At 37.8% G+C, this 26543-nt stretch overlaps 1 protein-coding gene, 1 long non-coding RNA gene and 1 other non-coding gene across 3 annotated transcripts in view; 1 reads left to right on the forward strand and 2 right to left on the reverse strand.

Moving 5' to 3' along the window:
• The window catches only part of LOC136794344 (uncharacterized), a 111567-nt gene extending 104801 nt beyond the window's left edge, over positions 1-6766 (forward strand). Inside the window, exon 3 of the long non-coding RNA XR_010840966.1 lies at positions 6695-6766. This is a non-coding gene — a long non-coding RNA (uncharacterized lncRNA). The remainder of the gene's footprint in view (positions 1-6694) is intronic.
• The window catches only part of EMCN (endomucin), a 109642-nt gene that overhangs the window by 45063 nt on the left and 38036 nt on the right, over positions 1-26543 (reverse strand). Inside the window, exons 4-5 of the mRNA XM_059066524.2 lie at positions 15579-15689; positions 1973-2011 (exon numbers count right to left, since the gene is read on the reverse strand). Of these exons, the coding sequence (XP_058922507.1) occupies positions 1973-2011; positions 15579-15689 (150 nt within the window). The remainder of the gene's footprint in view (positions 1-1972; positions 2012-15578; positions 15690-26543) is intronic.
• Positions 6694-6860, reverse strand: LOC131759078 (U1 spliceosomal RNA). Its single transcript, XR_009336407.1, has one exon. It is a non-coding gene; the product is annotated as a U1 spliceosomal RNA (small nuclear RNA).

The following is a 26543-nucleotide window of genomic DNA, read 5'->3' on the forward strand; positions in this document are numbered from 1 at the left end:
GTTTGACTTTCCCACATGCTTTAGATATTGGTGCTTAGCATTGTTGAACTCAGTTGTCCACTCATACTACCTTTGCTCTGTTGAATGGAATGAATGGACATGTCTTCTGACTTTGGTTGATCATTTCCATCTAACTATGACTATCTTTCTTTTATCTTTATTACGTAAAATCGAATGTCATATCTATGTATAATTGCCTATAATTCACATTTTATATATAGTTGCCTTACTTGTCCTGAATTCCAAAAAAAGATCCTACATAAAACAATCAACAATTTCTAGATCCTTAAAAATAGTTTTTGAAGAGAGTGGTAAAAACATAATTTTTCAAGAAAATTAAAGTCAGATGCATAATCTGCAAGAAAATATCAAACATGAGAACTCAGTATGTTCCAGTCAAAGATTAAATGTATATTTAGCTCATTTTTATGGAAGGAAGCAGTACTAATAATTCTGTGGGCAAGAAGTCCACCTCAACTTTACCTAAAAGAGAAATGCTAATTATTTTAAGGAAGATGCCTCTCCTTGATCATATGGGTGAATATTTGTGAATTCTTTTTGAGTGTATCTGGATTTAGTCTTTAGCCAAAACATACATCTGAAGTTTGAGACTGACTTTTCTACAGCTGATAGAATCAGCCTCATTTCTTTCTAGTCTGCTATTCAAATCAATGGTTTGTCTGTTATTTGTTTTAGGATAATTAGTTTCTATAATTCAAAATTAAAGTCTAAATGGGCTTTTTATTACATTTAAAAATCAATTATAGTTAAAGTTGGCATTGTGTAAATACCATTATTTTAAACAAAAGATGCTTCAGTCTCCCCTTAAAATGAGCTGACACTTTGTCAGCTTCCCAATTGTCTTTCATCTGTAACTTCTCCTTGATAACCAAACCATGAAGCGGGGGGGACAGGACTTCTCCAGAACAGTGCAAAGCATCAGCCAATGTAAAGCTACCCTCTTTGCCTGGATGTACTATTTTTATGCTTTGTTTTGCTTTGTGTTTCCCAATGTTTTTTCTGTTGCATTTCTAGACTATGTAGCTGGAAATAAGAATAAAAAATATGGCAATAAGGTGAAATAGAGAGAGTTAATGATATAAAAATAACTTCTTTATTCATTTGATGTATTATGTAGAAGATAAATAAAGTTGAAAGCATAATAATTTCCACTTCTAATTCTTTGAAGGTAGACTATGATTATTTAGGACATTTGCTGTGCAAATGTTATCAGAGTCACTCATAATTTTCATGGCTTTATTTTTCCAATTTTTAAAAAAGTTACATGACCTTACAAGTTTACTTCATGTATTTCTCATTTTATATATACCAAAGGTGGTTATTAATGAGAACCTAAGAGATTTGTCATTTATATAAGTACCAGGTAGGATGCAGGAAGATAAAAATCCCCAAAACAATTTTAATTTCAAAACAATAGGAAGATTCAACATTATCATTTCCCCCTGCCCAATAATCTTTTTCAATGTCTGTTGCTCCATCATCCAGAATTTATTCAGTTTAAAACTAAGGATGGCAAAGCACGAGCACTTCTTGAAGTGATAACATTTCAGGCTGTTAACTGTGGTTTATAACATCATCTCTTCGGATGCCAGGACCAGGCTTTGTTAGAAAGTAGAGGAGACAGCAAACACACACTCTATACTTCTGAGAGAGGGCAAGCTGACCACAGAAACAGACCAGGAACGGTAGGTTCTGAGCAGAGGAAAATTCCACAGGCTTTATGCATTTACCAGAACTGGTTCCACTCTTCCTAGCCCCAGAGCACTGAGACACATCATTGTATATTCTCCGGGACTGCATTTTTTTTAACATAAGGTTTCCTAAATATTTTAGTTGCCATGTAATGTTCTCCTTTGTACTATTTCACCCTGTCCTCAGACGGATTGATCTACTTTGCCTCTTTCTTGGGGTTTTACCCAGGAATATTTTCAGAGAAAGAAAATTAACTTACCTGGTGTTTCTGTGGCTTTGATTGAACTCTGAATCTCAGCTTTAGAGGAAAGAAAAGAAAATTGCTCAAATTAAATGTTGAATAGCAAATGCACTCTCACAATTGTTTCAGGTGGTAAATGGATATAGATCTTAGCTCATTTCTGATTTACTTTCATCAAATCATAAAATCAAGAGGCTTCCTGATTAGAAGAAACTTCAGAGCAGGGGTCAGCCAACTTTTTCTTAAAGGGCCAAATAGTATTTTAAGCTCTGTGGGTCATAAGTCTCTAGGGGCTATTCAACTTTGCCACTGCAGTGTGAATGCAGCTATACATAATACCTAAAGAATATGTATGGCTGTATTCCCATTAAACTTTATTTACAAAAACAGGTGTGGGTCTGGATTGGCCTGTGAGCTGTATTTTGCTGAATCCTCTTTTGGAGCACCTAGTACAACCCCACATCTTGAATACGCCTAGGTAACCCAGACAACTACAGAAACTTTGGTAGGTACTTCATGAGTGGCACTGCCATGTGTCATATTCCTACTAAGATATCGTGCTTCTCCTGACCTGAGGAAGACCCAGAATGGTTCATACAGATTCCTCTGAAACTTAGGGAATTCCTCTAAAGTAAATATAGCTCAGAAGAGCTTCTACAAATGAAATCACCTGAGAGAATTATAAACAAAGATCACTTCAACAACTTGGAGTGTTTGCACCATGAACCAAGATTTGCCAAATGAAAAAATATAGAAAAAAAATTGAAACAGAGAGAAGCCCAATAATGATAGTTTAAAAATATTCACTTGCTTCTTTTGTATTTTCACTTGACTGTCTCACCAGCATCTCAAATTTAACATGCCTGAAGCAGAACTCTTTTTTATTGAAGTATAGTTGATTTATAATGTTGTGTTAATATCAGGTGTACAGCATAGTGATAGTAATTCAGTTTATATATATATATATCATATTATATTATATATATATTCTTTTTCAGATGTTTTCCTCTTATATGTTATTACAAAATATTGAGTATAATTCCCTGTGCTATATAGTAAGTCCCTGTTGGTTGTCTATTTTACATGCAGTAATATGTATATGTTAATCCTAAACTCCTAATTTATCTCCCTCAGTTCCCCTTTGGTAGCCATAAGTTTGTTCTCTATGTCTGTGGGTCTATTCCTGTTTTGTAAATAAGTTCATCTGTTTTAGATTCCACATATAAGCAATAGTATAATATTAGACTTTCCCTGTCTCACTTACTTCACTTAGCATGATAATCTCTAGGTCCATCCACATTGCTGTACATGGCATTATTTCATTCTTTTTTATGGCTGCGTAGTATTCCATTGTAGCTATATACCACATCTTCTTTATCCATTCATAACTCTTGACTAGTATCCTCCAACCCACCTCCCCCCTCACCATCTTAGATCAAAGCAAGGTACAATTGTCTCCCAGGTGCACAAGCCAAAAACTAGTGGCCTTTCTTCTTCACTTCTTTTTCTCACCCCGTCAGCTCTAGCTTCAAAATATATTCCAAATATGTCTCACCATTCAATCGAATACTGTTCATCTAGCACCTATATCTGTCCCCTTGGTACCTGCAATAGCCACCTAGAAAAATCTTTTGAACTTGGAATTTGGCTGCTCCTTCACTGCAGCTGGCACTTCTTCAGAGCACGTGGCTCCTGCCTTGCTCCTCAATGCACTCAAGCTACTTTATCCTGCTGGGTATCTCTGTGGCAGATCAACGTCCCAGGGCTCCTGCTGCCTCGGGTGTCCCTGCTTGCCCTTCTCTAGCCTCGGTGTCGCCCTCTCAGACCTACACTGGCTCCTTCCCACCCTTCACGACCGCTCAGGTTTCACCACTCGGAGAAGTCTTCTCCAACCACCTTTCCTATCGCCGTGCACCTCACCTCCCTCCGTGCTAGTCCACTGCTCTGCCTCGTCTGCTCAACAGTACTTTTCTCACTCCAGGGACATTGATGTTTTAGAAATATGTTTGTTGTCAGTTAGAATGTAACTCCAGGAGGACAAAGATTTCTTGTTTTACTCAGAGCCGTAATCGCAGAGCCTACTACCAGGTCTCCTTATAAAAATAAAAGGAATGAATGAATAACAATAGAAAGTAATAATAATAAAACGAATTCTACCTCTTTGAAATCAATTTTTAAGAGAAAATGAATGCCTTACTCAATATTCCTGCTTGGATACTTATAGCTACTATTTTTCAAGCAACTCTTAGGATCAGTTCCGTATATTAATTGCTGATGTCTGCAAGAAAGACGTCATTATTTCCATTTTGCAGATCTGCAAATATTCGTTGAAAGCAGTGAAACTGCTTTCTCAAAGGGAGGACGTGATTATAATTCAGGCCTGTGGGTTCTAAGGTCCATTCTCTTTTACTCAAAGAGACCGCTTTTCCTTCCGCTAAACTGTTCTGAGTGGAAAGCTTATGTCATTAATTCCTACTTTTGATAACTAGTCAAAATACTTTTGAACATGGCATAATGTTGTATTTGAAAGTTGCAGTTAAAATATTTATCAGCTGCCAGAGGATTAGAATACAAATGAAATCAAAACCTTTTGTTCTTCCTGCTTTTAATATCAGGTCATAACCTTCTGCTGATAGACTTTACAGAGAATGAAAAAATCTTAAACTCATATCAGACAGAACCTTCTGACTATCTTTTTTTGCATTTTTTTTTCATCCTTCAAAAATGCATAATGAGAGAATGGACTTGAGGATATGGGGAGGGGGAAGGGTAAGCTGGGACCAAGTGAGAGAGTGGCATGGACTTATATACACTACCAGTTGTAAAATAGATAGCTAGTGGGAAGCAGCTGCATAGCACAGGGAGATCAGCTCGGTGCTTTGTGACCACCTAGAGGGGTGGGATAGGGAGGGTGGGAGGATACGCAAGAAGGAGGAGATATGGGGATATATGTATATGTATAGCTGATTCACTTTGTTATAAAGCAGAAACTAACACACCATTGTAAAGCAATTATACTCTAATAAAGATGTTTTTTAAAATGCATAATGATTTTAGGGGGACATATTACACAAAAGAAAAATAACTATGCCTTAAAGACGTAGCTGAATATTTAAAAAATAACATATAACAATTCAAAGTCCGGGCTTCCCTGGTGGCGCAGTGGTGAAGAATCCACCTGCCAATGCAGGGGACCCGGGTTCAAGCCCTGGTCCGGGAAGATGCCACATGCTGCAGAGTAACTAAGCCGGTGCACCACAGCTACTGAGCCTGCGCTCTAGAACCTGCGAGCCACAACTACTGAGCCTGTGTGCCACAACTACTGAAGCCCACGCACCTAGAGCCGGTGCTCCACAGCAAGAGAAGCCACCGCAGTGAGAAGCCCACGCCCAGCAACGAAGAGTAGCCCCTGATCGCTGCAACCAGAGAAAAGCCCGCGCGCAGCAACAAAGACCCAACGAGGCCAAAGATAAAATAAATAAATGTATTTTTTTTAAATTCAAAATCCTTTTATTGAGTCTTAAGAGGTCCAGACTTTTATATATGAATGACTATATTATTATTCTGAGGACAAAATTCTGTAAATCTTAAATATTTAATCAATACTGGAATATATATACCTTTTTATCCTAAAATCAAGGATGTTTTATTCTGAAGATAATAAAGTGTTTTCATATGCCATACTATTTTCAAATTTGGATTCAGTTCTGTGGATATAAAATCTTAATAGAGAGGAATGCTATGGAATATGGCTAAAGTATTATTATTATTTTTTTAATTTATAAATTTCATGATGCAAATGTGTTTTTAAAGAAAAGGAAGTAGGTGAAGTCAAATAGCAAATAAGTGTGTAACCTAGTCTCAAAGTTAGATGTTTAGTAAAAACCAAATCCTTAATCAGGGTGGTTGGCAACTTAAAATCTCTTGGTTGAGTTTGTCTCTAATATGAAACTGAAGTCTTATGAAATGCAAATGAACTTTGAAATGCTAAACTTTAATCCACAATTTAATCCAAAGCTAAACTTTGCTTAAACTATCAGCTTTTAAAACAGAAATAATAAGCAATAATACAACAAGGAGCTTTGCTAAATATTCTTATCTTATGAAGGCCATTATATTTACAGCTATATATAGCTATATATAATTACACACAGAACATGATTTATCATTAACAGGCCCAGGAGAAAAAAATATGTACAGCCATTCCCATATATAATTCTTTTCTGATTTGCTTAAAAATAATTTACTATGACCAATTCAAATTTTCCTTCTTATTTCCACCCCCCCTTCCAAACAAAGCATTGACTGAGTCACTGTACGAGATGAGTTCTGGTTTGGCTAAACTGTGACTTGTGACTAAGACCTTGTTATCTTGAGTATTCCTCCTTTATCGGCCCACAAGAAATGATAAAAACTAATTAAGTATCATGTAAGAAACGTTGTAATTAAGTTCCCAAATAAATGGCATAGATAAATGGTGACATTCACAAGAGAACTAATGAGGATAGGTGATCAGATAAATTAGTGTGTTCCAAAGCATGAGAGGCATAGCATTGTAAGAGAGATTCTATGAGGCAGTGCTGGAAAGTGGCATTAAATAAGATTGAAACACTAAATGAGAAAGTTATTTTCTGTTCAGCTTTTTTGTTTATTTCAATGACGAAGTTTCAAAATTTCAATTTGATGCACATATGTCATTAATACGTAGCATGTGCTTATCATTTTGTTTTCACCCCACAGCGGGAAGTACAAATGCAGTCCCCAACAATCACAAATTATTCAGTGGCGTTTTCCACATTTGGGGAAATCACAGGGGTCAGCATAGCACATCCAGAGTGCTATGGATAAGCCTCGATGGGGGAAAACCACCTTCATGATCCTGGTATCTCCCTTTCCAGGTAAGTTTTTTATTTATTTCTTAAACAAGGACAAGCAAGCCTCAAACTCAGAGCCTTTGACAAGCAACAAAATCTAGCTAGACTTTTGTTTTATTTTGCTTACATCATAGTGACTTTCTAGCTTCTGTTTATGCCAAGTCAAACTGGCTTTTCATTTATGATGGGTTACTTTTCAAACAAATTTAAGAATAAAAAGTGCATCGATTGAAAGAAAGTATAAATAAATAATAGTGCAGATGGTACGCATATCTTGCAACACGCATGAAGTTGTGGGAAATACTGAGGTAGTATCTCGCAGAGGCTCTTGACAGTTGTGTAGAATTTGAATAAGCAATCGGAGGAAGGACAAGGGGATGAAAGAAGGACCATACAGATGAGGAGGGCAGGATGAACAAATACCACAGTCAGGAATAAATCTGGCAACAGCAAGAGAACCACACTGGTGAGAATCACAGGTTTATATTCAGCCAGTCTATCAGTCCGTCCATCTCTCATATTGATTGAACTCCTACTTGTCAAGCATATGATGCACCCAATTAAAAGCTAGTTGTTTTCTAATTCCTTTAGATACCTTATGTAAAACAGTTGTAATGAGAACAAGCGTGGTATAGTGACTTTTATGGGGTTTGAGGTGAGAAAAACAGGGTTTGAATTTCTTCTTTTAATTTAACCTTGGCCAAGTCCTTCTGAACCTGTTTCCTGATTTGTGAAACTGGTATCATAAATACCAACTTTGCCTGGCTTTTATAAGGATTATCATTAATAAAATAATAGCTAAAATGTATCATTTACTTTCCAGACACTGTTTTAAGCTTTATATATTTTTACCTCTTTTAATCTTCACATGAATCTTGTAAGGGTGTAGTCTTATTACAACTACTTTACAGATGAGGGAACTGAGGCACAGAGAAGTTAAGGAGCTTACCAAAGGCCACAGTCCAAATAAATGGTTGTGCTGTTATTTGAACCTAAGCTAGAATCTGATTTCAGAATCATTGTTTGTAACCAAGAAACTAACTTCCTCTTGGCATGATTGTAGAGCCTTTTTTTTTTTATTTTAAGAAGGGTGTGGTGCCTTGAAAAGCACAGGCTTGGGCAGAGGCCATTCTCACGTTCAAACAGTAGTATATCTGAAGTGGCTACTTGATTACTATACAGTTATATATGATTTTTGTGTTAAACAAACTCCATACTAAACTAGGATAAATTATGCAAAAAGGAAACATATACAATAAACTATTTGTTACATATAAATGTCATTAACTCTGACTAAATAACCTACTGATTACTTATAAGTGTTACTCGTTTTTACTTAACAAAAGTCAGATTTTTCCCTTCAGATTTCAAGTCTGTAATATTGTATATGCTGTGGTAGGAGAAGCTCTAAGCGGCAAAAGCCTGAGAAGTACTTTTATCCACGCACTTGCCTTAGTGGAGTTATGTCCTGGCATTTGCCCATCTCAATTTGTCTTCTACCTATAATCTTATTCCACATTCTCTCCTCAGCTAAGACAAAATCCACCAAAGGGAGAAAGAGCAATGGTCTCCCCTTCCCTGTCAATCTCTTACAGTGTGAACTATACCTGCTTTCAAATCTGATATAGATATCTGAATGACTAAGTTTCCAGTAAGAAAAGCATCTATTTTCCTTTCTCCCCTCCATCTTCCTTTTACTTTTCTCTTCTCTCTTCAGAAACCATCAGGTATGAAAAGGAAATGAAAGAGTCAGAGAGGATGCCACATTTTTAAGCCACTGGCAGAAACAGGGAACTCAGGAAGAGAAGATTTGTAATCTTACAACAGAGTTTTACGTCCAATTTTCCCACAGTTTAGATGCCGGAGGATGGGGGACTCCTGTGATTGACATTTCTTTGAATCACTCCTCAGTGCCCAGTGAGGCAGCCCTACCAATGGACAATGACAAATTCATGGATGTTGAAATCTAGGCGTAACAAGGGTAAGTTCAGGACATGGTCTGGAGTGGGTTAAATGGTGACATCGCCCTCCCTCTGACTTCCTTGGAAAGATATGTGTACCTAGAACCCATGAATACAGGCTTATTAGAAAAAGGATCTTTGCCAGTGTAATTATGGATCTTGAGATGAAATCATTCCAGATGGGGGTGGGCCCAAAATCCCAAGAAATTGTCTTTATAAAAAAGAGAAGACACAGACAGAAGAGGAGACACAGAGGGGAAGGCCGTATGTAGACACATGGGGAAAAAGACAATGTGAAGACAGAGGCAGAGGTTAGAGTGATGTATCTATAAGCCAAGGAAAGCAGAGAATTACTGGCAATTTCCAGAAGCTAGGGGGCATGTCAGGTCACCGATGCTCTCCAAAAGATTTTTAGTGAATAAATTAATTTACTCATTAATCCAAAGGGCCCTCGTTTCTTTATAAAGTCAGATCACTGAATTAATGAGGATTTCTATCTTAAAAATCCTAGTATTCTAGAATTTTGTCTTATACAGGCAGAATAAAAGAATAAAACAGGAGAAATACACACAACTTAAAGAGAATGGGAAATGATTAGAAATGTTTTGAGAACATGCTTTTTTTTTTAACATCTTTATTGGAGTATAACTGTTTTACAATGGTGTGTTAGTTTCTGCTTTACAACAAAGTGAATCAGTTATACATATACATGTGTTCCCATATCTCTTCCCTCTCGGGTCTCCCTCCCTCCCACCCTCCCTATCCCACCCCTCTAGGTGGTCACAAAGCACCGAGCTGATCTCCCTGTGCTACGCGGCTGCTTCCCACTAGCTATCTATTTTACATTTGGTAGTGTATATATGTCCATGCCACTCTCTCACTTTTTTGATCTACATTCCACCTTTCTAGGGGGTAAAGCAACAGACCTCAATAACTCTTCTCTACTCTTCATCAAGCCTGTATTTGAGATAATGTACCCACAGTGCCTTTACCTGATACTCACTCTCCAAGGACCCATTGCCCATATGTTTAAGAGGTGTTCAACCTTCCCCTGCCTATAGATTGTTTCGTTCTCCTTCTGTTTGTCTGTCTTGACTCCACTAATTTTGAATGTTTGTGTGTGTGAAGGGTGGAGATGGAAAGGGAGCATTGTCCTGCTAACCAGGAATCTGGGCCGACTCCTGGTCTCACCAGGCGCCGATGGAAATGTGTGCAAACTCATTATATCAAGTGGAGTCCATGCTTAGCAGGAAGCACCTTGAGGAATGAGAGAGATCTAGGGAGGATGGCTGCCCAAAGAGTGAGTTTTATAACAAAATTTCTAAAGGACTTTGAGCATAGAACTGGTTAATCAAATGGCAACTGCAAAGGGCAGCAGTAAGTACCCTTCTTTCATTACCTTGCTTTCCAGGGTGTTTCATTTTTCAAGAAATGGCTTTGTGGGTGTATTTTTTAAACTACTTGGAAGAAAGCCACTTCAGACTGTGTTTAGAAGCTAAATAAATACAGGAGTCTCCAGAACTGAGATGCAGAGGGCATTTTATTGCACGAATCAAGGCAGAATTACGAATCTCAAGCAACCCATGGGATTGACCACAGACTTCTGTCTAAGTGCTAATTTTAATAAACCGTGGTCCCTGAATGACATTTTCCACATCAGGCACTGCCTGGGTGGGTGTCAGTGCAAAGTACAAATTATTTGAGTTTAATCTTCAACTGCTACACATTTTGCAGATGTGTATTCACTTTTATTCTTGTTTGTCTCGGGGGCAGTCATATGATGAGATGGGTGAGGTTTTGGTTTGCCAAAGGTACTTTTCAGACATATATTGCCGACAAAATAGGTTCTACTCATCAGAGCCCAAAACGCTACCACAAAAAAATGTTCTTCTTATGAAGGAAAAATGACCCTCCTCTTTAAGTTCCTTTATACGGTGACTAATTAAATAAAATTATTAGTTTATAATTATGGTGTGAAATTCGACTTTTTCTAGATAACTTTTTTATATCGTGCCTAATGATTACAATAAAAAAGGGGGAAATGGAGGTTCTTGATGTGTTTCTAGTCAACCGTGGGCCTTGGGCATCGACAGTCCCCACTTGCTGTGTCATTCTACCTTAGAGGTCTCCCAAGAAGAGACTTGGAGACTGTAAGTCTCCTGTAGCTGTTTTTTCTTAAGGACTATGGTATGCCAACAGTACCTCCAGGATTTATAATGAACGGGATCTGATAAGGCTCTTACAGAAGATTGCTAGCTTTTCTACTCAGGATAGTTTGACTAAAAGTACAGACAACTTCCAGTCACAGAGGCCAGAATAAGGGAAGTCCTTGTTGTGAAGATACATTTGGACTGGAACTGGAAAACTGTCAGGAATCAGGGGATCTCTTGGTCCTGCTACTCTCTCTGTCTCTCCTGAACAACTTAATCTTGCTCGTGGGGTCTCTCCCACATAGTCTCTCTCCATTCTTCTTCTACCAACTCTGCTTAACTCATAATACCTGCTTCCTTACGCCACATGCACACCAGTCACCGTGGCTGTCTCAGACTCACTCTACTAAAACCTTGCTCCTACAGTTCCTCTGACTTTTTGGTTTGTTTGGGTTTTCTAGTTCAGATTACCCAGAAAGGAATTTTATTGGCCTAGATCAACATTCTCTTTCTTTTTGTTTTTAAACAAATCTTTATTTGGAAACTCACCACCTAATGCACTCATTTTAAGTACACAACCCAATAATATTTAGTAAATTTATAGAGTTGTGTGACCATCACTATACTACAGTTTTAGAACCTTTTCTTCAACACAAAAAACTTCCTTGGGTCTTTCTGCAGTCAATCCCCAGGTCCACCTCCAGGTGTAGGCAGCCACTTACCTGCTTTCTGTCCCTATAAAAATATCCTTTGTGGATATTTCACAGAGATGGAATCATATACGTTGTATTTTGAGAAAGACTTCTTTCACTGTATGATGTTTTTCAGATTCATGCTATTACAGAGTGTATCAGTATTTTGTTCCTTTAAATTGCTGAATAGTATTCTATTATACAGATATCCCATGTTTTGGAATATTACAGATGAATTCCAAATGGAAAATCCAATGAGATATTCTATTTCGCCAGTTAAGGGACATTTGGATTATTTTCACTGTTTGACTATTATGAATCATGCTATTCTTAACACATTAACCACACCCTGTTTTGATTACTATAGCTTTAGAGTAAGTTTTGAAATTGGCTGTGTTCGAGTCTTCCAATCTTGTTGTTCTTTTTCAAAAGTGTTTTGACAGGGCTTCCCTGGTGGCGCAGTGGTTGAGAATCCGCCTGCTGATGCAGGGGACACGGGTTCGTGACCCGGTCCGGGAAGATCCCACGTGCCGCAGAGCGGCTGGGCCCGTGAGCCATGGCCGCTGAGCCTGTGCGTCCGGAGCCTGTGCTCCGCAACGGGAGAGGCCACGACAGTGAGAGGCCCGCGTACCACAAAAAAAAAAAAAAAAAAAAAAAAGTGTTTTGACAGTTCAAAGTCCTTTTCATTCCCATATATATTTTAGGATGGGCTTATCAATGTCTATGCAAAAAACCTGCTTGTATTCTAATAGGGATTGCACTGACTATTTTATCAATTATTGATCAGCTTAGAAACAACCGCCGTCTTAAAATATCAAGTCTTCCAATCCATAAACATGTAATGTTTGTTTATTTATTTATTTATTCTTTGTAATGTTAAATACATATTTGAATTTTAATCGTGAGGTTTGCTGATGCCTTCGGTTTCAATATGATAATTTCCTTCCCCCATTCTGTATTTGTATCTCCCCTTTTCACATTGAGAACACATCTATATGTTTTTTCAATCTTGTAGTACCAAGTATTTAGATTCGCTATATTCATTTCAATAAAACAAACTCATCAAGTGAATTTCAGGATTTCTTTCCAGTGTTTTTCTTTTCTCTCCCCCTCTTTATCTGTTCTTCTGAGGAGGGTGTGCAGTTAAGACTATGTTGTTTAAAGTACTTGGATTCTTTTTGTGTGCTTTTTTAACATTTTTATATATGGTTAGGTAAAGTGTTTCTGTTTGCATTTAATTTTTTCTATTTCTGTCTTTGTTGATGGTTATATACTTAGAAACAAATATATTTGTTATAAAATTGATGGTAGATTACTACAGTATAAAACCTAAGGAAGCAAATGTTCAAACATTCATCACTGGCTTTAAAAAATTTTTAAACATACAGAAGCAACACACTCACATTCTACTTTTCTTTCCCCCGTGATTCCATCTTTCTTGTAAACCCTTGAAATGGCTTTGTGTGGCTAAAGTCAGAACCAAAATGATGTCATTTTTGCATCTCACTAGCACTTTCCCACTGGCAGTAATGTTTTAAAATCTGATTTCTTTGCTCAAGTACCAGATGTAATTGTACTAATGAAAAATTTTCTTTTTTGATCCTTAGTGGGCTTGTCTGAATCACTAAAACTAACAAGTGGTCTTTTCACATAATACTAAAATAAATGTATTATTTAAATTGTGTGTGCATTACATTAAAAATGCATAAATTGCCTTCCCCTCCCTGCTCTGCTGTGTCTGACCTGCTGGATCACACCTGCCACACCTCCCAGATGTGCTCTGATACCAGGCTCCACATTGTGAATGTCCAGAGCATGTGATCAGAATAGGCTCAGCTCTGCTTTGGCTTTGGGGCTCCCTTAGTTCTTTTGCTCCTCTTGCCTGGAAACTGACCTCATGATGTGTCCTTTTTAGGGTCCCAGACACCCACTAGAGCCCCTCCAGGTGATGTGCCAGCTACCTGACTAGTCTTAACTTAGTTCAGTTATACTCATATGACTATCTGCCTTAACACAAAAAAGTCAGGGAGGTGGCAGCATGTAATAAAGAAAAGAACACAGGGCAAGGAATCATATATGCCAAGTTGTTAATTCTGGTACTCACTAGCCCTACTGATGGGGACAAATCTTTCTTGATAATTCACTCTGTTACCTCATTAGATCACTGGCTTACGATAAAAGGATATAACTCAGGGACAGCCAGATGAAAGAGATGCACAGGGCAAGGTATGGAGAAAGGACGTGGAGCTTCCATGTCCTCTCCTAGTGCACCACTCTCTTCAAATCTTCACATGTTCATCAACTCAGAAATTTCCATTTATATATTTAATTTCTCACAGAAGTGTTTTATAGTTCAGTGTACAAATCTTGCATTTCTATTGTTAAATTTACTGTTAAATACTTTATTCTTTCTGATGCTATTATGAATGGAATTATTTCCTTATTTTTTGGATTACCATTGCTAAAATAAAGAAATATGATTTATTTGTGCATATCTTGGATCCTCTGGTATAGAATACTCTTTATTAGTTCTAGTAGCTTTACTGTGAAATCTGTGGGTTTTCTACATAGATAATGATGCAGTCTACTCAGAGAAACACATTTATTTCCTCCTTTCCAATCTGGATGAATGATTCTATCTGTCCCTTTCTATCTATCTATCTATCTATCTCTCTCTCTATCTATCTATCTACCTATCAGCTTATTGCACTGTCTAGAACCTCTAGTTATAATTTTGAATAGAATTGGTAAGAGTGGAATCTTTGTTTTGTCCCAGATCTTATGAGGAAAGTATTAAGTCTTTCACTATTAAGTATGATGTTTGCTGTATGTTTTTCATAGATGTCCTTTACCTGTTTGAGGAAGTTCCATTTTATTTATATTTAATTGAGTTTTATTTGTTTTTTTGTTTGTTTGGTTATTTTTGCCGTACGCGGGCCTCTCACTGTTGTGGTCTCTCCCGTTGTGGAGCACAGGCTCCGGATGCGCAAGTTCAGCGGCCATGGCTCATGGGCCCAGCTGCTCCGCGGTATGTGGGATCCTCTCAGACAGGGGTACGAACCCACGTCCCCTGCATTGGCAGGTGGACTCTCAACCACTGTGCCACCAGGGAAGCCCTTAACTGAGTTTTAATTATGAGTGGGTGTTATATCTTGTCAAATACTTTTTCTGCATTTACTGAGTCTACTAATATGGTGTATTACATTACTTGATTTTCATATGTTAAACCAACCTTGCATTCCTGGATAAATTCCATTTGTTCATGCTTTATATCACTTTTCATATGTTACAGATTTTTTCTAATATTTTATTAAGGATATTTGTATCTGTGTTCATGATGGATATTCGTCTGTAGCTTTCTTTATTTGTGTTTTCTTTTCATTCTTTTCTATCTTTGGTGTTAGGGTAATACTGGTCTCATATAATTATCTGTGTGATGTTTCCTCTACATCATGAAGGAGTTTGAGAAGAATTAGTATTACTTCTTTTGTGAATATTTTGATAGAATTCACACTTGATGCCATCCTTCTTGGAGTTTTCTCCATGGGCCCATTTTAAATTTCTAATGCAGAATCTTAAATTGCTTTAGGTCTTTTCAGTCTTCCTATCTTCTTGAGGCAGTTTTAGCAATTTGTTTCTAAGAATTTTTCCATTTCATCAAAGTTGTCTAATTTTTTGGCCACGCTGACCTTTTTGTGTCAGGTGATATCATAGATTATTGCTCAGGCTTGGACTGATCCTCCTTGGCATCCACTCATTTGTGGCTATGGAGGGATTGAGTATCACTGTACAAAGCAAAGTTGCTAAATGGTTGTCCCATTTGGTAGAGACTAGGAGAGAATATAAGTAAGGCATTGTTCTTTGGTAGCTGTGGGCTGGAAAACATTCTGAGTTTAGTTCTATCCAATATACTAGCTTAACATTTCAGCACAAATTCTTATACTTACTCTTGGATTGGGAACTTTGTAATGTTGAAATAGCATTTGGAAGTGGAAGATTTATCACTGTTGTTCTTGGAGTGATGAACTCAGTCTGCGTGACACCTTTGACTGTAGATCCTAATTATGTAAAAAAGAATGAGTAGTCATCAGGGGTGTAAACAATCACTAGATCATATCATTAATATTAATATAAACATCCAGGTACAACTTGAAGATTAGTTACTTAAAGTCTTCTGATCAAGATATAGAAATCCAGTGTTTTGATGTCTGTCTTTTGGTGAGTCAGTTAAGTACGTTTTTAAAAGTGGAGGGACATTAGACTCCCCTACATGTCTGATATAGGTTATTTCACTTGATCATAACAGTAATTCTATGAATTAAGTAGTAATTATGATCATAATTTTACATATAATTCTGAAAAGTTATATAATTTTCCCACAGTCACAGAGAGCCAAACTTTTCTGATGTAAAACTTAGTTGCTCAGCTACCCTAGAAAGGGGGTGGTAAGGCAGCAGTAGTAGTTGAAAGTGGTAGTATGATTCCCATGCTGTCTAAGAGAGAATTTTCAGGTAGGTGGAATAGCAGGGAGGAGAGAGATAACAAGAAGTAAACAGAATAAATTTTTATTTATATTTAGTTCATTTTGGGGGGGCAAAAAGGAAATTCATCAACAAAGAAAAAATAAGCTGAGTTTTCAAAAATAGCATTGGAATAAGATTACTTTAAATAATCTATATTTGCACAAATATTATAAAACAAAATGATTGATGACCTTCAGTCTACTCAAAGTCTAGCATGGGGAACGTTGAGTTAACAAAGAAAAGATAGGCATGCTGGTTAGTGCACACTTAGTGTTAGCTAGATACGATGTTGGCTGGAGATGGGGGGAAGACAGTTTAATAGACTCCTATCACAAAGAGGTCTGGAAGCCTGAACTGCTGGTGACTTCCAGAAGTGTCAATCAGCTTTCATTTTATGGCAATAAGCATCTATAGTGTAATGCAAATTCTTAGTGCACTTGAGAGATTCATGCTGGAGAAGTTTATAGTTTGCAGGAAGACCTCATAGACAGTGAGTAAATATGTCTTCAGGCAAAAAGCCTTTAGAAATTGGTATGCTAAAGAAAGTGAATAAATTTGAATATAGGCTATAGGATTAACACTGCATATGAGAAAGAATGAGTGAAAATGGTCACCAACTTCGAGGAATCTTGAAGTATTAAATTGAGAGGGAAATACTTGAGGAAGAAAAGAAATGTCTTATTATATAAGGAAAGCAGGAATTGATCTTTGTAATAGTATGGAAGTGGGAAAGTTACAGAAACTCAACACTTGAGGATGGAGGAACGTGGGGATAAAGATCTTCTCACTGGAACTCCAAGAACATATGCTTTGAAAACATCAGAAGAGGAGTTCTTCTTCAGAAATCTTCAGAGAAGAATTTGTCTGCTGAGCTAAAATTGGAAACCATGAAAAAGCTATCCTGATGGCCTAAAGAATTCCCTCGTGTAGAGTCAACAGTCTCGGTGATCGGAAAAGATAGAATGTATAGCTAAGGAAGATGTGAGGAGCTGCCAGTTTACGTAAATACAAAGAGAAAAGGAGAATAAAGGAGTGGCTGGGGGTACAATCCCAACAATTTTATTTAGAGAATTGCTTATTATTAATGTAGAATATACTTCACAAATGAGAATAGAATTAGAGCCCACACTTAATTCAGGACAGGTTGTCAATTACACATGTCAATTAGGCCATGGAAGGAGACAGGAATGTTTTGAAAGTGATCCAAATATTTAGAAATATCCATGGTGGACTATGAAAATAGAATAGAATGAAAGATGTATTGAGTGAAAAGTGAATAGAATGAAAAACGTGGAGACTAATGCTGCCACAGGCATAAATTTTCAAATTTTAACTGGTGTACTAAATATTTCAAATCCTAATCTCAGAAGAAAAGAAAATGGGTAACCTACATTTATTAAAATATGAGAATCATAGTCTTATATTAACATCTTCTTGGGAAAATGTTCCCAATTGCACTTCAGGTTCACAGGTAGTAGATTCTGGACTTCTGCCAAGAAGTGATTGACACCTCAGAGCAAAAGGAAAGCAATCCCAAAGCTGTTCTTTAAACTTATATGATTTGGGCTTCCCTGGTGGCGCAGTGGTTGGAGTCAACCTGCTGATGCAGGGGATATGGGTTCGTGTTCCGGTCCGGGAAGATCCCACGTGCTGCTAAGCGGCTGGGCCCGTGGGCCATGGCTGGTGGGCCTGCGCATCCGGAACCCGTGCTCCGCAGCGGGAGAGGCCACAGCAGTGAGAGGCCCACGTACCACAAAAAAATAAAATAAATAAAAATAAACATGGTTTGCTCTCTTTCAGTTTTTCCGTCTGGCCATTTTCCCCCAGAAAACACTATATATCGACTGTGGTCTACAGGTGTGACTCACACTGTAAGTCTAGGTAATAATATATGTATTTATTTGACAAACATTATTTTGCTTGAGCAATTCTTATTTAAATCACAGCATCAAGATAATAATGGCTTTACCTTTAGGACTTGTGTTTTTGAAATTTATGTTCTTTTAAGTCTTAGAATTTGATACAGGTGGAATGTATGGAAGATAAAATATGAGGAATTTTTAAACCATATTTAACTTGGAATAAAGAATCAAACACAAGAGATGCTTGAGAAAGTCTCATCAATACCAGAGTGTAAATGCAGACTTTGACTCCAACCAGAGCCCTAAGTTAGAACCATTGGCTAGAGCTAAGCAGAATAAGGACCACGGGCTGTCTTATAATTTGTCTCGGTATTATCAACGTGCGATTCATGTTGTATGTTTTGGGAGGTTAAATTTTGGGGAGTAAGCAACAAATGTGAACATTAATTATATTAGGAATTTAAGGTGTGTTTACAACAGACTGACTTGAAAGGGAGGATTTAGGGAGTTAAATTGTGAAGCGAAAGGGATTAAGCAGCTTTATTTATTCCTTTGAAATTACATAATTTGACTTACAGCATTGTTTCGTCCAATATACATAACAAAAGCTTCTTGTGTGGTCACTTTGTCTTCAGAAATAGAATATGGGATGAGTGACTTTTTGATGAAATCAACATGTACTAAAACATATGCTATAGAATACTAGTACTTTGGTATGTTACTTTGTTTATGTTAAAAAACACTTTTATAGTCAAATTATTTGGAGCTGCATAGATTTTGACTATAAAAAAATTTTTATAGTCAAAGAGCTGCATAGATTTTGAAGTCAACATTTACTAAAACATACGCTATAGAATACTAGTACTTTGGTGTGTTATTTTGTTTATGTTAAAAACCCTTTTATAGTCAAATAATTTGGAGCTGCATAGATTCTGAAAAAACATCAAATGAATGTCTTTGTGTTAGGATTACTGAGAATTTTTACAGATGTTATTGTGCATTGTAAAATCCTCGGAGGGTAGAATTTTCTAAAACAATTGCCCAAGCAGCTCCATTTTCAGGGATCATTTTATGGGCTAGTGCTTCATAGAAATTATGTACCCATAACACTGAGGGTAGTCTGGGGTAAAATTAATTAATATCCTGATTCATTTAAGTGACTTCTGCGGTAATATTACAGAGCCCGTAGAAAGACTGTGAAGGGCCTAAATGTTTATACCAATGATCCTAGGAAGATGTGTCAAAGCAGGGGCAAAGAATGGAAAAGAAGCTTCTTGAGGTTTTGCTCAGATTCTTCTGAACGCCTCCATTGGAGTGAAAAGGAATACCTCAGCATGTAAACAAGTTAAAATGATAAATCCAAGGGAAAAAGATGTGAAGGAATGTCGGCCAAATACCTGAACAACTCAAAGAGAACATAAGACATCGTTCCCTGCAGTACTCACTCCTGAGGGAGAGGAGATCAGATCATGCAACCAGACTATCCCAGTGTCCCCAAAGATTCTGGAGAAGCACAAAACGGTGCTGGCGAAGGAATGTACGTAAAGCAGGATTATAGCTTTCAGTGGGAGACAAGGAGAGGGGAAAGTTGTATTTCTATATAGATTTAAATTTCCTTTTTCTTTTCTATATTATTTAGAGGGTAGATTAAGGTAGGCATTAAGGGTCCCTTGGAATTGCATGTTTAGCAATGTCCTACCTCTTGCAAAACCATCAAGTACCATATAGTAGGACCCCAGGAAAGTAGGCCACAGCAGACCACTGAGAGCTCCCTGCTGTTTAGGCCTAATAAGGTGTTTACGTGTTTCCAGATTTATCAATTCTCTAACCCAATTTACCAAGGTAAGCTCATAGAAGAACTTGGGACTGATCCTAGGTCATGAATAAACTTATATCTGTACTTAGAGTGGCTTTTTGCACTATATAGCCCCCAAATCAAGTGGGTTGAGGTATTTGGTGAGCTCGGAGCAATGTAGTAATTTTTTAATCCCTTCGTTCTTTCTTAGAGACTTCACTGACAAATAGATGTTGACCTTCTATTTCCTTAAAATCGATTTTAACAGTGTTTCTTGGAGCCAGAGCAAATATTGGTAGGAGCTTCTTCTTTATTTTCTCGTATCAATTGATCCTATTTGCCCATAAGTTCTTACATATGAAAAATCAGCAACAGTGCTTATGGGGACATTAAAAGCTCCTCAAGGGCTTCCCTGGTGGCGCAGTGGTTGAGAGTCCGCCTGCCAATGCAGGGGTCACGGGTTCGTGCCCTGGTCCGGGAAGATCCCACGTGCCGCGGAGCAACTAAGCCCGTGAGCCGTGGCCGCTGGGCCTGCGCGTCTGGAGCCTGTGCTCCGCAACGGGAGAGGCCACAACAGTGAGAGGCCCGCGTGCCACAAAAAAAAAAAAAAAAAAAAAAAAAGCTCCTCAAACATTTGAGCTGCCCCTTTGGAAAAACTGTAATTAACCATTACAGAGGAGGTTATTCCCAGCTTAGGTGGCCAGTGAAAAAGGATTGCTTTGTTTGTTTTCCAGTTGTAGAACACATTCATTACTTATTTTACTATGAACAGAATTTAACTAAACAGAATAATGACTTATTTCAGTAAATTTTAACTACTACTAAAACCCTCAGGGTTCAGTAGGGAAGCGTCACAGGCTTGGTGGTAAGAGAGAGAAATGGCTAGCAGTTCACCCTGCACAAAGCACCACACTGCTTCAAACTGGGCGGCTCAACTCCTATTTGTCTGATATATTCACATTTTGGACTTCCGCAAAAGATTTGATGAGGAAACGTTTCTGCTGATTACAAACAATTTTAGACAACAACTAATTGCGTTAATTATGAGGGTCCCCAAACCAGACATTGTCTGACCACACTGGAAGTAAGATCAACAACATCAGAGTGGGGAGAAATAACAAGATCTTGTGTTATTGTGAAATTCACGTGCTAATAATGTTTCTATGCTATGCTCAAGAATATCACCTTTCACTTGGACTTATGTACTCTTTTTAAAACACAATGCTAACAAGTTGGTTGTGTGTGTTTATGTGTATGTGTGTATGTGTTTTCCACTTAAAGGAGCAACCTAAGAGAAATAACCATTCATGGCAGGCTGGCAACCTCACCCAAAATATGGCCTAAAGGCAGGGAAAGAACCAGAACATGCACCAAAAAGGGAAAAGAAAGGCAAAAAGTTACAGAATTCTGTGACAATTTTGTGTAGGAAGGAAAAGTGCTCTATAAGCACTGTTAAAACCTGAGAGGCTCACTATTTAATAGTGAAGTCTAAATAGTGGAGATTAAAATAGTAATACTTATCCATTAAGTAAGAGTTGATTGTGAATTAGTTCAATAGAGAGAAAAGTTTAAAATTAAAGAGCCAACTTTCAAATTCCAAATTGTTATTATGAATTTTGTGCTTTTTTGTTAAGTCATTTAAGCTCTCTGAAACTCAGTTTTTTGTTTTTTAAACAATTTTAAAATAATCTTTAAAAAATGATACTATAGGGCTTCCCTGGTGGCGCAGTGGTTGAGAATCCGCCTGCCGATGCAGGGGACACGGGTTCGTGCCCTGGTCCGGGAAGATCCCACGTGCCGCGGAGCGGCTAAGCCCGTGAGCCATGGCTGCTGGGCCTGCGCGTCCGGAGCCTGTGCTCCGCAGCGGGAGAGGCCACAGCAGTGAGAGGCCCGCCTACTGCAAAAAAAAAAAAAAAAAAAAAAAAAAAAAAGATACTATAGCCTGAGGTGTGGTCAAGATGAGAGAGACCCTGAGCTCACTGCCCACAGGTCCAGCGAAATTACAACGAGTTACAGGACAAGTAGCTACGGAAGTGACCGGAAGACTAGCAGAAAAGGTTTTCCACAACTAAAGATACAAAGAAGGAGCCACAACAAGACAGGTAGGAGGGGTAGAGATGTAGTGTAGTCAAGACCCACACCCACAGATAGTGACACACAACGGGAGGATTATCACAGTTCCAGAAGTCCTCCCCAAGGTGCGAGGGGTCTAACTTCTACACTGGGACCCGCTACCTGCGTGTCCTACACTCCCAGGAAGATGAGTGCCCAGAACATCTGGCTTTGAAAGCCAGCAGGGCTTGTGTAACGGGAGAGCCAGAGGGCCATAGGAAACAGAGGCTCCACTCTTAAAGGGCTCACGCAAAGTTTCACATGCTCCGAGTTCCAGTACAGAGGCAGTAATTTGAAAGAATCCTGAGTCAGATTCGTTTGCTGATCTTGGAGAGCCTCACAGAGAGACAGGAAGCAACGTGGATTCCCCTTGGGAACATAGATGCTGGCAGCAAACATTCTGGGGAGCTTGTTTTACCATGAGGATGCTGGACAGGCACAATTTTGCAAACCTCCCTCCAGCCTCGAAGTGCCAGGGGGCTTACCCACCCACCAGCAGGCAGGCACCAGTCCCTAGAGATCTGGGGCTCTGCAACCAGCAGCTCCGGGTCCCAAGCCCACCTGCCAACAGACTGTCACCAGCCCTGGGAGTCCCCGGCTTGCACAGCAGCCACACTGGGACCTGGTCCTATACTAGCAGGCAGGCAACAGCTCCAGGACCTGCTGGGTCACACAGCCCGCCATGCCAGGACCTGGCCCTACCTACCAGTGGGCTGGCAGTCACCACATGAGTTACAGCTTGGCAGCCAACTGGCCTGGGGGCCAGCCCTGCCTACCAGTGTGCCCACGGTAGTTGGTTTCGCCACGACAGAAGGGCCCACACAGCTAACACAGGGGGCACCCTTCTGTGACCAGAAGGACGTGGGCTGCTGAGCCCCATAGGATGTCTCTTACATAAGGCCACTTCTCAAAGATTGGAAAACATAACCAACCTACATAATACGTAGAAATAAATGTATAGAGATAGGCATAATGAAGAGACAAAGGAATATGTTCCAAATGAAGGAACAAGACAAAACCCAAGAAGAAGAACTAAGTGAAGTGGAGATAAGTCATCTATATGATAAAGAGGTCAAGGTAATGATCATGAAAATGCTTAGTGAACTTGGGAGAAGAATGAATGATCACGTTGAGAAGTTCATAAAGTGTTAGAAAATATAAAAAAGAATCAAACGGAGCTGAAGAATACAATAACTGAAATAAAAAATACACTAGAAGGAATCAACAGGAGATTCGATGATACAGAGGAATGATCAGTGAACTGGAGACTGAGTAGTGAAAAATCACCCAAGCTGAACAAAAAAGAATTTTAAAAGATGGGGACAGTTTAAGAGACCTCTGGGATAAGATCAAGCATACTAACATTCACATTATAAGGGGTCCTAGAAGGAGAAAAAAGAGAGAAAGAAGCAGAGAACATATTTGAAGAAATAATAGCTGAAAACTCCCCTAACCTGGGAAAGGAAACATGAATCTATTTCTGGAAAGTACAGAGAGTTCCAAACAAGATGAACCTAAAGTGGTTTACAGCAAGAAACATTATAATTAAAATGACAACTATTAAAGATAAGAAGAGAATCTTAAAAGCACCAAGAGAAAAGCAACTAGTTACATACAAGAGAACTCCCACGAGACTATGAGCTGAATCTTCAGCAGAATCTTTGTAAGCCAGAAGGGACTGGCATGATATATTCAAGGTAATGAAAGGAAAAAACCTACAACCAAGAATTATCTAACTGGAAAGCATATCATTCAGATTTGAAGAAGAGATAAAGAGTTTTACAGGCAAGCAAAGGTTAAAAGAGTTCAGCACCACTAAACCAGCTCTACAAGAAATGTTAAAGGGATTTCCCTAAGTGAAATAGAAAAGACCACAACCAGAAATATGAAAATTATGAAAGTAGAAATCTCATTGGTAAAAGGAAACATACAGTAAATGTAGTAGATCAACCACATAAAGCTAGTAGGGAAGTTAAAAGACAAGGCAGTAAAATCATCTATATCAACAGTAAGTATTTAAGGGATACCTAAAACAAAAAGATGTAAAAGTTGATGTCAAAAACATTAAACATAGAGAGAGAGAGAGAGAGAGAGAGAGAATTATATATAAACCTCATGATAATCACAAACCAAAAATCTATAATAGAGACACACAAAAAAGAGAAAGAAATCCAAACATAACACTAAAGATTGTCATCAAATCATAAGGGAATAGAGCAAAAGAAGACGGAAGGAACAGAAAAGAAGTACAAAACAACCAGAAAACAATTAACAAAATGAAAATAAATACATACCTATCAATAATTACCTTAAATGTAAGTGAATTAACTGTTCCAGTCAAAAAACATAGAGTGGCTGAACATATTTAAAAAACAAAACAAAATGAAAAGCAAGACCCATATATACACTGCCTACAGGAGACTCACTTCAGATCTAACGACACACATAGACTGAAAGTGAGAGGATGGAAAAAGGTATTCCATGCAAATGAAAATGAAAAGAGAGTTGGGGTAGCAGTACTCATAACAGACAATTTAGACTTTATTTTTTTTAAAATAAACCACTTTATTGAGGTATGATTGCTCAAAGTGCATTAAACACTTCATACATTAGACACATTTTTATGATGGTATATTTTAGAGCTACTTACTTCTTTTTAAATCCATGTATTGTAATTTATTTAACCAAACCCCTGTAGGTGGGCTGTTGAGCTTAATTGAATTAACAAACAAATCAAGCTGAGCAATGTGCAATATTGCCCATTCAGGCTGGAGTTGCAAAAATGAAATATTTTCCTCCCTTTCATCCAAGTCTACACAGCTCTGGCCCCCACATTTTAGCAATTGAAAAAGTAATTAATTCTGACTGTTGGTCAGAAAAATGCACCTTCCAGAGCATTCTAGGAAGTCAGGCAGAGGGCAGCTTGCCAGGACACAGCCCTTCCAGTGGGAGTAGCATTCTGAACTCTTGAACGTAAACTGCTGGCAGTATTTACTCCACTTTGAGTTACTCAAAATAGACTTTAAAATAAGACTGCAACAAGGGATGAAGAAAGACATTACATAACGATCAAGGGATCAATCCACAAGATCAAATAATTGTAAATATACATGCATCCAACATAGCAGCACCTACATATATCAGGCAAATATTAACAAAAATAAAGGGAGAATTGACAATAACACAATAATAGTAGAAGACTTTAACACCCCAGTTGCATCAACTACCAAAACTGAGTCAAGAAGAAATAGAAAATCTGAAAAGGCCTATACCAAGTAAAGAGATTGAATTAGTAATCAAAAGCTTTCCACAAAGAAAATCCCAGGACAAGATTTTTCACTGGAACCCTCTACCAAACATTTAAAGAATATTTACCATCAATTGTTTACAAATTTTTCCCAAAATTAGTAGAGAAGAAGACACTTCACAGTGCATCCTGTGGGGCTATTATTAACCTGATACCAAAATCAGACAAAGACAACAGAAGAAAACTACAAACTTATATCTCTTATGAATATAGACATGAAAATTCTTAACAAAATAATTGATAACAAATCTAGCAACATATAAAAGGCATTATATACCATCACCAGGTGGGATTTACTACAGGAATGCAAGATTGGTCCCACATATGAAAATCAATGTCATATGCCATATTAATAAACGAAGGGATTAAAAACCACATAATAATCTTAATACACTAAGAATGGCATTTAACAAAATCTAACACTTTTGCATGATGAAAACACTCAGCAAACTAGTAATATAAGGGGACTTCCTCAACCTGATTAAGGGCATCTCTGAAAAACCTACAATAATATCATACTTAATGGTGACATACTGAAAGCATTCCCCTAAAATTAGGAACAAGAAAAGGATGCCCTCTCTCACCACTTCTATTCTATGTTGAACTGGAAGTTCTAGTCAGGGCAAATAGGCAAGAAAATAAAAGACATCCATATTGGAAAGGAGGAAGTAAAACTATCTCCATTTGCAGATAAATCTTATATATAGAAAATACTAAGGAATACACACACCGCACACACACACAACTTGAACCAATAAACGAGTTCAACAAGGTGGAAGGATATAATATCAATATATGCAAATAAATTGTATTTCTATACAGTAGCAATGAACAATCCAAAAACAAAATTGAGGAAAATGATTCCATTTACAGTAGCAGTAAAATGAATAAAATATTAGGAATAAATTGAACAAAAGAAGTGAAAGTCTTCTGCACTGAAAATTATAAGCATTATCAAAGGAAATTAAAGAAGACCTAAACAAAGGCATCCTGTATTCATGATTTGGAAGACTTACAGCTGTGAAGATGGCAGTACCTCCCAAACTGATCTATAGATTCAATGCAATCCCTATCACAATCCCAGCTGACTTTTTGCAGAAAGTTAGGACAAGTTTATCCTAAAATTCATATGGAAACTCAAGTGACCCAGAATAGTCAAAACAATCTAGAAAAAGAAGAAAAAGTTGGAGGATTCACATTTCCCAATTTCAAAACTTAATGCAAAGCTATGATAACCAAGATTGTATGATTCTGGCATAAGAATAGACATATAGATAAATGGACTAGAATTGAAAGTCCAGGAGTAAAAACAT

Source organism: Kogia breviceps, chromosome 6 (genome assembly GCF_026419965.1).
Source record: "Kogia breviceps isolate mKogBre1 chromosome 6, mKogBre1 haplotype 1, whole genome shotgun sequence".
Lineage (NCBI taxonomy): Eukaryota > Metazoa > Chordata > Mammalia > Artiodactyla > Physeteridae > Kogia > Kogia breviceps.